At 41.8% G+C, this 11,755-nt stretch overlaps 1 protein-coding gene across 1 annotated transcript in view; it reads right to left on the bottom strand.

Moving 5' to 3' along the window:
• EML6 (EMAP like 6) overlaps positions 1 to 11,755 on the bottom strand; it is a 486,366-nt gene that overhangs the window by 43,736 nt on the left and 430,875 nt on the right. The window contains exons 26-27 of the mRNA XM_007937992.2: positions 6,242 to 6,443; positions 6,022 to 6,148 (exon numbers count right to left, since the gene is read on the bottom strand). Of these exons, the coding sequence (XP_007936183.1) occupies positions 6,022 to 6,148; positions 6,242 to 6,443 (329 nt within the window). The remainder of the gene's footprint in view (positions 1 to 6,021; positions 6,149 to 6,241; positions 6,444 to 11,755) is intronic.

The raw sequence follows: 11,755 nt of genomic DNA, 5'->3' as shown, positions 1-11,755 counted from the left end.
TTCAGTCGTTGGTGTTCAGTGCATCAAATCTATTCTTTAGATGATCTCTAAATTCAGGAGGGATATATTCAAGATCATATTTTGGCTCTCTTGGACTTATTTTAATTGTCTTTAACTTCAAGTTGAACTTACATATGAGCAGTTGATGGTCTGTTCCACAATCAGATCCTGGCCTGATTTTGGCTGAAGATATTGAGCTTTTCCACCACCTCTTGCCACAGATGTAGTCAAGCTGATTCCTGTGTGTTCCATCTGGTGAAGTCCACGTGTAGAGCCGCCATTTGTGTTGTTGAAAAAAAGTGTTTGTAATGAATAAGTCGTTGGTCTTGCAAAATTCTACCATGCGAGTTCCAGTATTATTTCTGTCACCAAGGCCAAAATTTCCAGGAACCCGGACAGAGGAGCAGTAAGCTGCAGGGATCCAGGTGAGGAGAGGGAACTCAGGCACACCCAAAGCAGCAGGGCAAGAGAGCAGGAAAAAGGCGATTAAATCCAGGAACCCGGACAGAGGAGCAGTCAGCCGCAGGGATCCAGGTGAGGAGAGGGAACTCAGGTACACCCAAAGTAGCAGGGCAGGAGAGCAGGAGAAAGAGGATTAAAAGGCTCAGGAATCTGGACAGAGAAGGAGTCAGACGCAGGGACCCAGGTAAGGGTGGTAAGAGAGGTTTCCAACAGGGAGACAAACTTGTCTGTCGGTTTGTCCTACCGTGGTGACGTGTTGATGTGAGATTTGAGGCTGAGCCACTGGTGTTTCAAACCCAGCCCAGCTTACAGACTGAGACAGACTAGGAAGAAGGAAAAGGCTGTCCACCTCTCAAATAACTGGCCAGGGAAAACCTTATGAATAGTAGGAATAAAGGGAATGTCAAAACCTGTACCCTCTGCCCTCTGTCTAGGACAATACTGTGTTACCTCCTCTTTGTGTTTCACTTCCATTATGTTTATCTTTTGTCATAGTAAACAAACAAACCAAAAAAACTTTAATTCTCTGATTGTTGGCATCTTCCCAAAACTCATACCATTGTCCAGTTGTGTAAAATATGTACATCGCCAGGGCAGAAAACCTTGATAATCCTGTGTAGCTGATTACAATATGGGCACAGACCAGTGACTGCTGCATGTTGTAACTTATTCTTCCTCCTGCCAAGTGGTAGTTATAAAACATTATCCTAGCTCTGTCCTCTCTTCACCACTGTCCATTTGGCATATAAAGATGGTTCATATTATCATTAGCACAGTACTAGATGAGCTTTCTCCGGATCTGGGTCAGAAGACTTTAGAACATCTGGTGATCCTGGCCCTAGGACTGAGTGCAGTAACTAGTTGGGACTTTGAGATGTCTCTCTTTACGGAGGGAGTATTTTCAATCATATGTGGTATAGTTTTGGAGTCCCTGGGTGGTGTAAATGGTTAAGTGGTTGGATACTAACTGAAAGGTTGGAAGTTCAAATCCTCCCAGAGGTACCTTGGAAGAAAGTCCTGGTGACTTACTGCTGAAAAAATCACAATCACTGAAACACAAAGGGTTTCTATGAGTCAATCCATTCCTACAGTCACTGGTTTAGTAAGTAGTCTTACTTGCTTAATTAGGAATAGTTGATCAGAGGCTCCTATTTCCTGGATCATAGCGATTAGTTCAAGGGTGGTCACGTGACCCTCTAGAGCCAATGGTACATCATAAGACTTTTGTGGAGACTTACAAATCAAAGGCCACTCTTCACTGCTGGTTTTGAATCACAGAGGCTATAAGGTCTAGAGGTACCATGGCCATCTAGCTACATGAAGAACTGCAATAATCCAGAGGAAGCAGAATTGATATATGGAGACAGAACAGAGTCTGAGTGGCAAGATTTGAGTTCTCATATCATGTGACACCTGAAGTCACCCTATCTCTGGACTTTCAGGTGTGTGGGGGTCAGAAATTCCTTTTTGCTTAGGTCAATTTGGGTTTGGTGACTACCTTGAAATGGGAAGTCGTACCTTATAAATCAAGAAAGAGTGTATAAACTTTCCTCATCCCCATGATTATTTGAGGGCTCACCTACAGTTGTGGACTGGGTAGAGCAGTGTGGCTAGGTCAAGGAGACAAGCCATTCCAGTGTGCTAGAGTAAAGGTGAAGTGGGTGACCAGAGTAGTAGACAGACACCCTATAAGTGGTTACTTATTTGGTAGGCAAGGCCCAGGAGTCTTTTGAGAGCAATTACAATTTTTTTCTTAGCTTTCTCTCTTTTCAAAAGATTGGAACTGAAGATTATCTGACTTCTGAAGAATAAGAACTTTAAATGTATTAGAAATTGTACAACAAATTATGATCCAAAATGTCAAAAGTTAGACTAAAATCAAATAACTTCATGTGATTAGAAGCAATCCATGACTATTTCATCAATTAGAAATTCAGTTGCTTAAAAAATGATTGATGCATAATGTTCAGCTGCCTTCAGGGGATTTTTCTCAATATGACAGATGCTGTACTTATCTCAGTTTCTAACAGTTTTCTGAATGTGGAAAGGAATTTAAACCTGAGGTAGGACTGCCTAAAACTCTGATAAGGGCAAAACAAGTCCCTCACTGAGTGGGTTTTTGAAGCTTTCACATCTCTTTTGGTCCCTGAGTAACTTTTGCCCATTAGATAGTTTCATTGATGCATCATCACTTGGCCCAAGTGTTTGAAAAAGGCACACCCAAGTATTTACAGCTATCTGTAAGCATGAACAGGAGGGAATGATGTAGGGAAGGCCAAGGAAAGCCTGACTTCCAGGACACCAGAGTCCACAGAACCTACTTTATCCCAGTTGAGGACTGAGGCATGACTACCTGACTTACTGCCATTAGTCCCGCCTACCCAACAGCTGGTTTTGCCCTACTTGCATGTCTCATCTTGCTTTCTCACAAACCTCTGAATGCTCGCCTTGCCTGGCACCCCTTCTCTCTTTTGCAATTTAGAGGCTGCCCAGAGTCCCACATCTTTGAAATTCAGGTGTCCCTAAAATGAGTGACAGGGATTGCCTGAGGCTGCATGTTCCTGGTCTGATAATGATTTGCCTCCATGGAGCTGTTATGTCAGATCCCTCCTTCTTAGTTGCCCCTGCCTGGTGTGGGCTGCTCTGCTCCCAGCATGCTGTGCAGCTGGCATTGTGCTCTCTGCTTACAGTTCCTCTGGGAGCTGATGCTGTCAAGGCTTTTTAAGTTATCAAAGAGGTTACTCTTTATAGAAGAGGCTTGATTATTCCTCTGAACCTTATATTTATCTTAACATTTTTTTTTTCACTACACATTTTCTTAACTACACCCTGCTGTGAGTTATTTTTAAAAAATGCTTGTGAGATACTGAAATGCCTACTCTGATAACTCATAAGATGGAGACCTGATGACATAGTGGTTAAGCATTTGGCCACTAACCAGAAAGTTAGCTATTGGAACCCACCAGTTGCTCCATGGAAAAAAGATGTGGCAGTCTGCTTCCATAAATATTATGGCCTTGGAAACCCTATTAAGCCATTCTACTCTGTCCTATAGGGTCACTATGAGTTGGAATCAACTCAACAGCAGCAGGCATATGGGTGTATGTCATAATATTAAACCCAAACCAAACCCATTGCCATCAAGTTGATTCTGATGCATAGTGACCCTATAGGACAGAACAGAACTGCCCCTAAAGGGTTCCAAGGTTGTAAATCTTTGTGGAAGCAGACTGTCACATCTTTCTCCCAAAGAGCCACTGATGGGTTCGAACCACCAACCTTTCAGTTAGCAGCCAAGATGTTTAACCACCATGCCACCAGGGCTCCTCTCATAATATTAGGAGATTTCTTTCTTTTTTGTCCAAAAAAAAAGTCAACCCTATTGTTGTTGTTGTTTGCCATTGAGTCGGACCTGACTCACAGCGACCCCTCCTTGGGTTTCCGAGGCAGTATCATTACAGAAGTAGATTGCCCAACCTTCCTTCCGAGGAGTGGCTGGTGGGTTTGAACCTATTAGTGTATGTTAATTTATGACAAGTTTCCAATCTAGTATGATCAAGAAAATGAGGTAGCCAGGGAGATGCACTTCTTAGAATAATCAACCGTGGGAGATCAGAAGGCCAGCATTTGCACAGGGAGGCAGGAATGCAGAGCCACAAGGAAGCAGGGAAAGGGGAACCACACGGAAGAAGTGGGGAGAGAGCTGCTACATCGTGGGGATTATAATCAGTGTCACAAAACAAAATGTGTATTAACTCTTGAATGTAAAATGAATTTGCTTTGTAAAATTTCACCCAAATCACCTAAATCACAATAATTTTTTTATAGAAAATGAAGTAGCTTCAAAATTCTGAATTTTAAGACAGCTCTTTTTATGGTCCTCTCTAGCCTCCCTCCTCCCACCTCTTCCTAAATTGGGCAGGTATGAGATTATTACAGACCTGCCCAAAAAGAAATCAAGGCAAGAAGAGGTATAGATGAGCCTTGTTTTAGGTAGAAGCCAGCTGTAGTGTCTGAGAATGAGGACTCTGGTTAGAGGACTGTACCACAGTTGTTCGTTTGGATCTTAGCATCATGCTCCACCAGGTTGTAAAAGTCAGTCAGAAACAGCCTTGGAATAATAGCCACATCAACTCATTTCATAATGTTATATGAAATTGGAAAGGTTGGATATTTTTCTTTCAAAAGAATTTTTAATTTAAGCCAAATGGCTTTTTAGTGTAGATTATTAAGTGGGAAGCTGATCTACATACTTGTTTACATATAGGTTGTTTTTCTTAATTTTTAGAACTGGGTCTTTTAAAATTATTTTCTCCTTGTGGCCACTAAAACACCATATTGCAAGAAAAAGAAAATTATGTTTCACAAACCATTGCAGATCATTCTCTCTCTCTCTCTCTCTCTCTTTTAATTGAAAGAGAACAATGAACTGTCACTATAACATCTGACAAAGACATTAGGGGAGAATTAGGGATTTTTTTTGTGCATGTCAGAGTCATTCCTCTTGCCAGAAGCCCACCCACCATTTTATCAAGTTCATTTTAATAGCTGGTACTGAACTGACACAGGAGGGGGAAATGACACTTTATTCCCTTGTATCTAAATTCCAATCTAATATTAAGACTTTTAATATTAATATTAAGTGGAAGATCAGGTATAAAATAATACAGAACATGACACCAAATGCAAAACACAACTTGCAATCTCATAAATACACACTGTGGGGCAAGTGTACCATAAGCACTGAGCCCGCCTCAATGTGAAGAATCCACAGAGAATTTTTAAAACATTTGAGATCCATGAAATTCTCTTTAGATTTAAGAATTTTTTATTCAATATTTATCCTCCCATTGTATAGATATGATAAATTAAGTAATTATAGTAATTGTGAGCTTTTTGCAATAAATGTGAAAGTGCTGACCAATGTCAATACTTGTCAGTCTCAGTCCTTATCAATACTTATAATCCCATTTCAAAAAGGTACAACATAATACCAGAAACCCTCTTCTTAAAAAGCATATCCAAGGCAACAAAATCAAATTGTTCAGACCTAGAATCACCAAACCCAACAGACCAAATTTAGTCAGATTAAAGACACAGTAAAAGTAGGTACACTAAGTAAAAGAGCCTAATACAATACACACTGGTTAGAATGGAACCTTATTTTTTATAAGCCCCCACATACTCTTGCATGATCTTAGAAGACTGCCCTCCCTTCTACCTCTACAATTAACAAATTTCTACAGTTTACCTTCAGGATAGCTTTGGGGCTACCCTGACATCCTTACCAGGCAAAGTGAAACCAAACCCAACCAAATTCCATGTCTATTCAAGTTATAGTCCATAACCGACTTCTATAAAGCATAACCCACCATTGCCACATCCTGGGGGCAGGGGACAGTTCTACTCAGGTTAAGCCTACGTGCAGGGTAAGACTCTGCATGTCTACGGAAGTCTTGCTCAGATAGCAACTTTGAGAGCAAAGAAAATGCACTCTGGTTTAAATAAATTTCTTGCTTTCAGGTATAACAAATACAAACAAACCTTGCAACACCATACCTTTCTTCCATGGAAACTTCTTTCAGCTGCTGGTGTGGTTTGGTGCCCTCCATTTCCCTGATGCTCACAGCATAGATCTTGGTGGTGTAATCAATGGCCTTTTCTCTAGCAACATCACTGTCATAGCCTCAAACAACAGAGAGAGATTGGAGAGAGGGGTTGGTTCAAAGTGGCAACAGAGAAAAGGTGTGGAAGAAGGATGTGTCAGGAGAGGGCTCACCTCCATCCTCTTCTGCATCAGTGTCTGACTCTTCACTGTCCACCAGTTTGCTCTCTTGGGTCCCCACAAACTCCCTTGTCCAGATCATTAAGGCCGTGTCGGCGCCACCGACTGTGAGCAGCACTGAGTCGTTGTGCAGCCACCTCACGTTGGTTACATGTGCACTGTGCCCCACATACTTCTTGAATCTCGCATGCTGGCCCTGGAGTGCAAAACATGGTGATTGCCCATCCAGCTTCTCATTAATCCTGGCTCTGGGCTATTTCATCCATGTTATTTTCTACTGTGGCATCCATTGGACAAAAATGGCTTCATTTAAAAGCAGCAATTTCCCTGGATTATAAATCCCATGAGGGCAGAACTAGGCTTCTTTTGCCCTAAAGCCATGCCTGGATGGCTCAATAAATAACAGGACTTCAGTAAACACTTTTTGAGGAATGTATAAAGTGTTAGACTACACACAATCTGTTTCTGGCAGCCTAAGGTTGTACAAACCAGAAGGTTAGCAGTTTAAACCCACCAGCCTTTTCGTGGAAGGAAGACTGGGCAATCTACTTCCGTAAAGATTTACCACCTTGGAAACCCAAAGGGGGTCACTATGAGTCGGAATCGACTCGATGGCAGTGAGTTTGGTTTTTTTGTTTAAGGTCGTGTAAGGAGTCCTTGGATGGTGTCAATGGTTAAGTGCTAGACTACTAACCAAAAGGTTGGCAGTCCAAACCTACCTCAAGGCACTTGGGAAGGCCCAGCAATCTGCTCCTGAAAGGTCAATGCCTTGAAAACCCTGTGAGGCAGTTCTACTCTGCACACATGGGTTGCCATGAGTTGGAATCAACTTGACAGCAACTAACAACAAAAGGTATCAGGTCACTGGATGGTACAAATAGTTTATGCTCAGCTACTAACAAAAGATTGGCAGTTTGAATACTACCATCAGCGCTGCGGAAAAAAAGCCTTTCAATCCACTTCTGCAAGATTATGGCCAGTGAAAACACTATGGAGTACAATTCTACTCTGACACACATAGGATCGCTATGAGTTGGAATCAATGCCATGGCAACGGATTTGGATTTTTTTTGTTGTTTGTTTGTTTTAAGGTAGTGTAACCACTGCTAATCTGTCTGTGTTGTATTATGGTAGTTTTGCGTGTTGCTATGATGTTGGAAGCTATGTCACCATCATTTCAAATACCAGCAGTGTCACCCATGGTGGACAGGTTTCAGCAGAGCTCTTAGACTAAGAAAACCTAGAAAGAAAGGCCTGGGGATCCATTGCCAAAAATTAGCCAATGAAAACCCAATGGATTGCAATATTATCTAATATAGTTCTGGAAGATGAGCCCCCTAGGTTGGAAGGCACTCAAAGTACACAGGGGCTACAACAGTGGACTCAAAAATATCAACAATCATAAAGATAGCCCAGGATCATTTTCATTCTGTTGTTCATAAAGTCACCATGAATCAGAGCCATGGCAACTAACAACAAAAAGGTGGTGTGAAAAGCTTGTTTCTGTCTTTCTGAAATAACAAAAGTGCCATCCCAACAGTTCTTGAGGATAAAGTCCCACCTGTGAGTCTGGATGACATCTGAGATCAAAAGTATCTTCCCAATCATTCCCCACAGTGGCTTTTATACCATAGCTCAGGCTATGTCAGAAGAGCAAGTATGATTTTAAAGGAACACATAGATTTTGCCACAAACACTGAAAACAAATTCTAACATAAAAACACTCAAATAATTGATTTAAATGCAAAGTAAGCTCCTTTTCAATAAACAAAAATAAAAGCCAATTTATTAGTAATTACTGGAAGCTTTTCAGAGAGGAGTGTGCAGGACTCAACACTTCATCCCCAGGCAGTGACAGGTCAGCTACTAGCTCCAGAGCAGGCCTGATGGGGTGGCAGCAGAAAATGGCACCAGACACCAGCTTCCATTTTTGGCTCATGAGTCACAGCATGACAAAAACAGCTCCAGCAGGAGCCATTTAAAGAGGTGGCATTTTTCTGTCCTCTCACTGACTCCCAGGGAATACTTTATGCAATGTGGGAAGCTACAGGAACTGTCTGAGGTTGTGAGAGGGCCATCAATGTCCCAGATGAAAACTTTATTAAATAACTGACAAGAGGCTTTCAGAGGGTTTTGGACTATCCCACTGGAAAACCTGAAATTGACACATACACATGGTAGGAAACAGGTGCTGAAGAGTGAGTGACTTTGAATACTCCTGGTCAGGATCTCTCTTTGTTTGGCTGACCCCTACTTGACAGCAGAATGAAGTGCCCACTCCTCAGTAGTGTACAGAGTCTAGAAAGATTAGTGAAGCAAATAGACAGCAATATTTCTGGAAGTCCTCCAGGGCCTCTAGGTTGCTAGCAAACAGGCAGAGCAACATAAGAATTTCCAAGGGAGGCCACAGAAGACTGTATGACCATGTTTAAGAATTTCCAAGGGAGGCCACAGAAGACTGTATGACCATGTTGGAGTCAGAAGGTGTGGAAACAAAGAATACAGTCATAGTGGCCTGGAGCGTGTGCTCCATGAGTCTTCTGGCTGGAAGCAGGAACACATCTGCTAGATCTACTACAAATGCAAGTGAGTTTTGTTTTTTTTTTAAGGGGAAGAGCAAGTAAAAGAGCTTCAGAAATGCCCTCAACAGCCTTAAAGAGGGAACATAGGGTTTCTACATGGGATGAAGAAGGCATACGAAAGAAAGATTCAGGGAAAGGGATTCTAAGAGGCAGACAGAGATCAGAATCAGGCTGCAGAGGGAAAGAAATTGACACAGAGGAGAAATAGAAGGGAAAAACTCTGGGCCACTGAAGCTGCTTAACACAGCTGGGATTCTTCCAGCAGAGGGTGATTCAAGATTCTCAGGATAGGAAACAAGATCACCACTCCAGAGAACAGTAAAGAACATCTACAGACACTAGAAGGTGCCAGGGAACCAGCTGTTGCCCCAGAAGGAAAGGCTGGCAGGGATTTTTGGTGGTTCCCTTTGAGGTCTGTGCAAGGAGCCTCCTGCAGACCCACATGGCCAGTTGGTCAAGCTGCCTACACCCATCAGGACTCACTAATTCACCTCAATCCCTACCTCCACCCCCACTTTCCTTGAGTCATGAGTCATGGGTGACTGAGCCAAGGAATCTGGAATGTGTCTCTAGAGTGCTGGTTATTACCCACTTTTAGGTGAGATTCTTGAAGATTTGATGAAAGCTACAGACCCTCTTCCCCCATTCACAACATTTCACATACATTTACTCTGTCAAATTTCACATACAAGGTTTCTTTGTAAAAAAGCCAGTCTCTAGAGCCTTTGATGCTCAGAGAAGAGAACTTAATGACTTGAAGGCACAGAAGATTTTTCTTTAAATGCCAGTGGCATGGTTGTATTTTAACTTCTTTGTCTAATGTGAGAGAGTTTTAATTCTCCTACAGTCTAGACTTCTGGGGTTCATGGAGTTAGGGTGACTCACCCAGGCCATAGCCCTGAGGTAAACTTTTGAACCTTGAGTCTTGAGCAGACTGATCTCCTAAAAGTCACCTTTAAGTCAAACAGTGAAAAAAAAAAAAAAAAAACTCACTGCCATTGAGTTGGATCCAACTCATAGAGACCCCTCCTTGGGTTTCCTAGGTGGTATCAGTATGGAAGTAGATTGCCCAATCTTCCTTCTGAGGAGATGGGTTTGAACCACCAATCTTCTGGTTAGCAATCAAATGCCTTAGGCAGTATGCCACCAGAGCTCCCAGTCAAACAGTAGTCTTGCTATTTAGTGAAGACTTGATTTGGCTTGAAGAATTCAGTTTCAGGAAATAAAACCTCCAGGGTAGGACTGGAAGCTGTGTTTTAGGATAAACTGCTATTATGAAAGCGCTATTCCAGCTCCATTTCCATGGCAATGTCGATAAGATGGTGTATAAGGATATTTGGAATTTCTTTCATCTCTGAGACACTTCCACTCTCTAGTCAGAAATGTTGCTCAATTTGCAAGTCATATATTAAATACACTTTAAATTGATTTATATTATTGGTGTATATGTTGTTTTAACAAGTGGAAAGTCATAGCTTTGGGAAGCAAGGGAGAGTATGGAAAGAAATTAACTAGCTATATAGATGGTGTCAAAGGACAGAATTCGTTTTTCTGGATCGTGGTTCAAGGTACTAGAAAAACAGTGGATTATGGCAAAGGGTGGAGTCTCATGGAGGCTGGAGACAGTGTGATTGTCAGGGAAATAATGACCCAATAAAGAAAGCTAAAGCTTTACAGTTTTTACAGCTAAACTGTAAAACTGAACATTATATGGACACATGCTTATCATGGAAATAAAATGCCTGCCTGGAAGAGATGCTCTGTAACTAACAGGAAAGGAGAGCTAGTAAAAAGGTCAAGGACAAGACTTACTGTCTAACAAATGGAACTTGAATTTTGAGCACAGAGAGAAGTGTGTGGTACTAAGCTCTCACAGGTGTCACCAAGACTTGATGACGTGGAACTCAATGCTATAACAATGGTGGGATGGCAGATTTTGTTCAAGAGATCCAGGGCTGATTGATGAGTGTGACTATGCAGATGGGGGCCATGCATCCTGCAGGGGACACATACTGGGAAAATCAGACTGAGAAAGGATACCCTCAATGCACTTACTTTGGCCAGTGGTTTTCAAATACATGTGAGCTGTGAAACTATTTCTTCAATCAAAGTCTTACACAGTATAATTCAAGAATAAAAAGAGGTACAAACCAATATAAAATAATGGGCAAAAGGTTTGTATAAACACTTTATAGATGAAGATATACAAATGGCCAATAAGCACATGAAAAAGAGCTCAATGTCATTGTTGTTGTTGTTGTTATTTGCCATCGAGTTGGCCCTGACTCATAGCGACCCCTCCTTGGGTTTCCGAGGCAGTATCACTACGGAAGTAGGATTGCCCAACCTTCCTTCCTTCCGAGGAGTGGCTGGTGGGTTTGAACCGCCAGCCTTCTGGTTAGCAGTCAAGTGCCTTTAGGCACTATGCCACCAGAGCTCCTTCAATGTCATTAGCCATCAAGGTAATGCAAATTAAAAACACAATGAAGTAGCACTATCTACTTCCCCAGGACATCTACAATTCATAAGGGTGACAATGCCAAATGTTGGCAGCTGGAACTCTCTTCCCTTTTGGTGATGATGAAAAATGGTACAACCACTTTGGAAAAAGTCTGGCAGTTTCTTAAAAAGTTAAACATACATTTCTCCCTATGACCCAGAAATTCCACTCCAACATATTTACCTGAGAGAGATGAAACATATAAAGACTTGTACAAAAATGTTCTTAGCAGTTGCATTCTAACCCAGAACTGGAAAAACCTAGGGGTATCTCAATAGGTGAATGGGTAAACAAACTCTGTTATATGCAGACAACAGAATTCCACCCAGCTATGAATTGAACACCAGTGACCGAAAGCCAGATGAATTGTGGGAAGATATCAAGAACATTATCCATGAAGAAAGCAAGAGATCACTAAAAAGACAA

The sequence above is a fragment of the Orycteropus afer genome, unplaced genomic scaffold (assembly GCF_000298275.1).
Source record: "Orycteropus afer afer isolate SDZICR_OR568_19922 unplaced genomic scaffold, OryAfe1.0 scaffold00046, whole genome shotgun sequence".
NCBI lineage: Eukaryota > Metazoa > Chordata > Mammalia > Tubulidentata > Orycteropodidae > Orycteropus > Orycteropus afer.
Note: the sequence above shows the minus strand (reverse complement) of the source record. Positions and strands in the feature narration are given on the sequence as shown.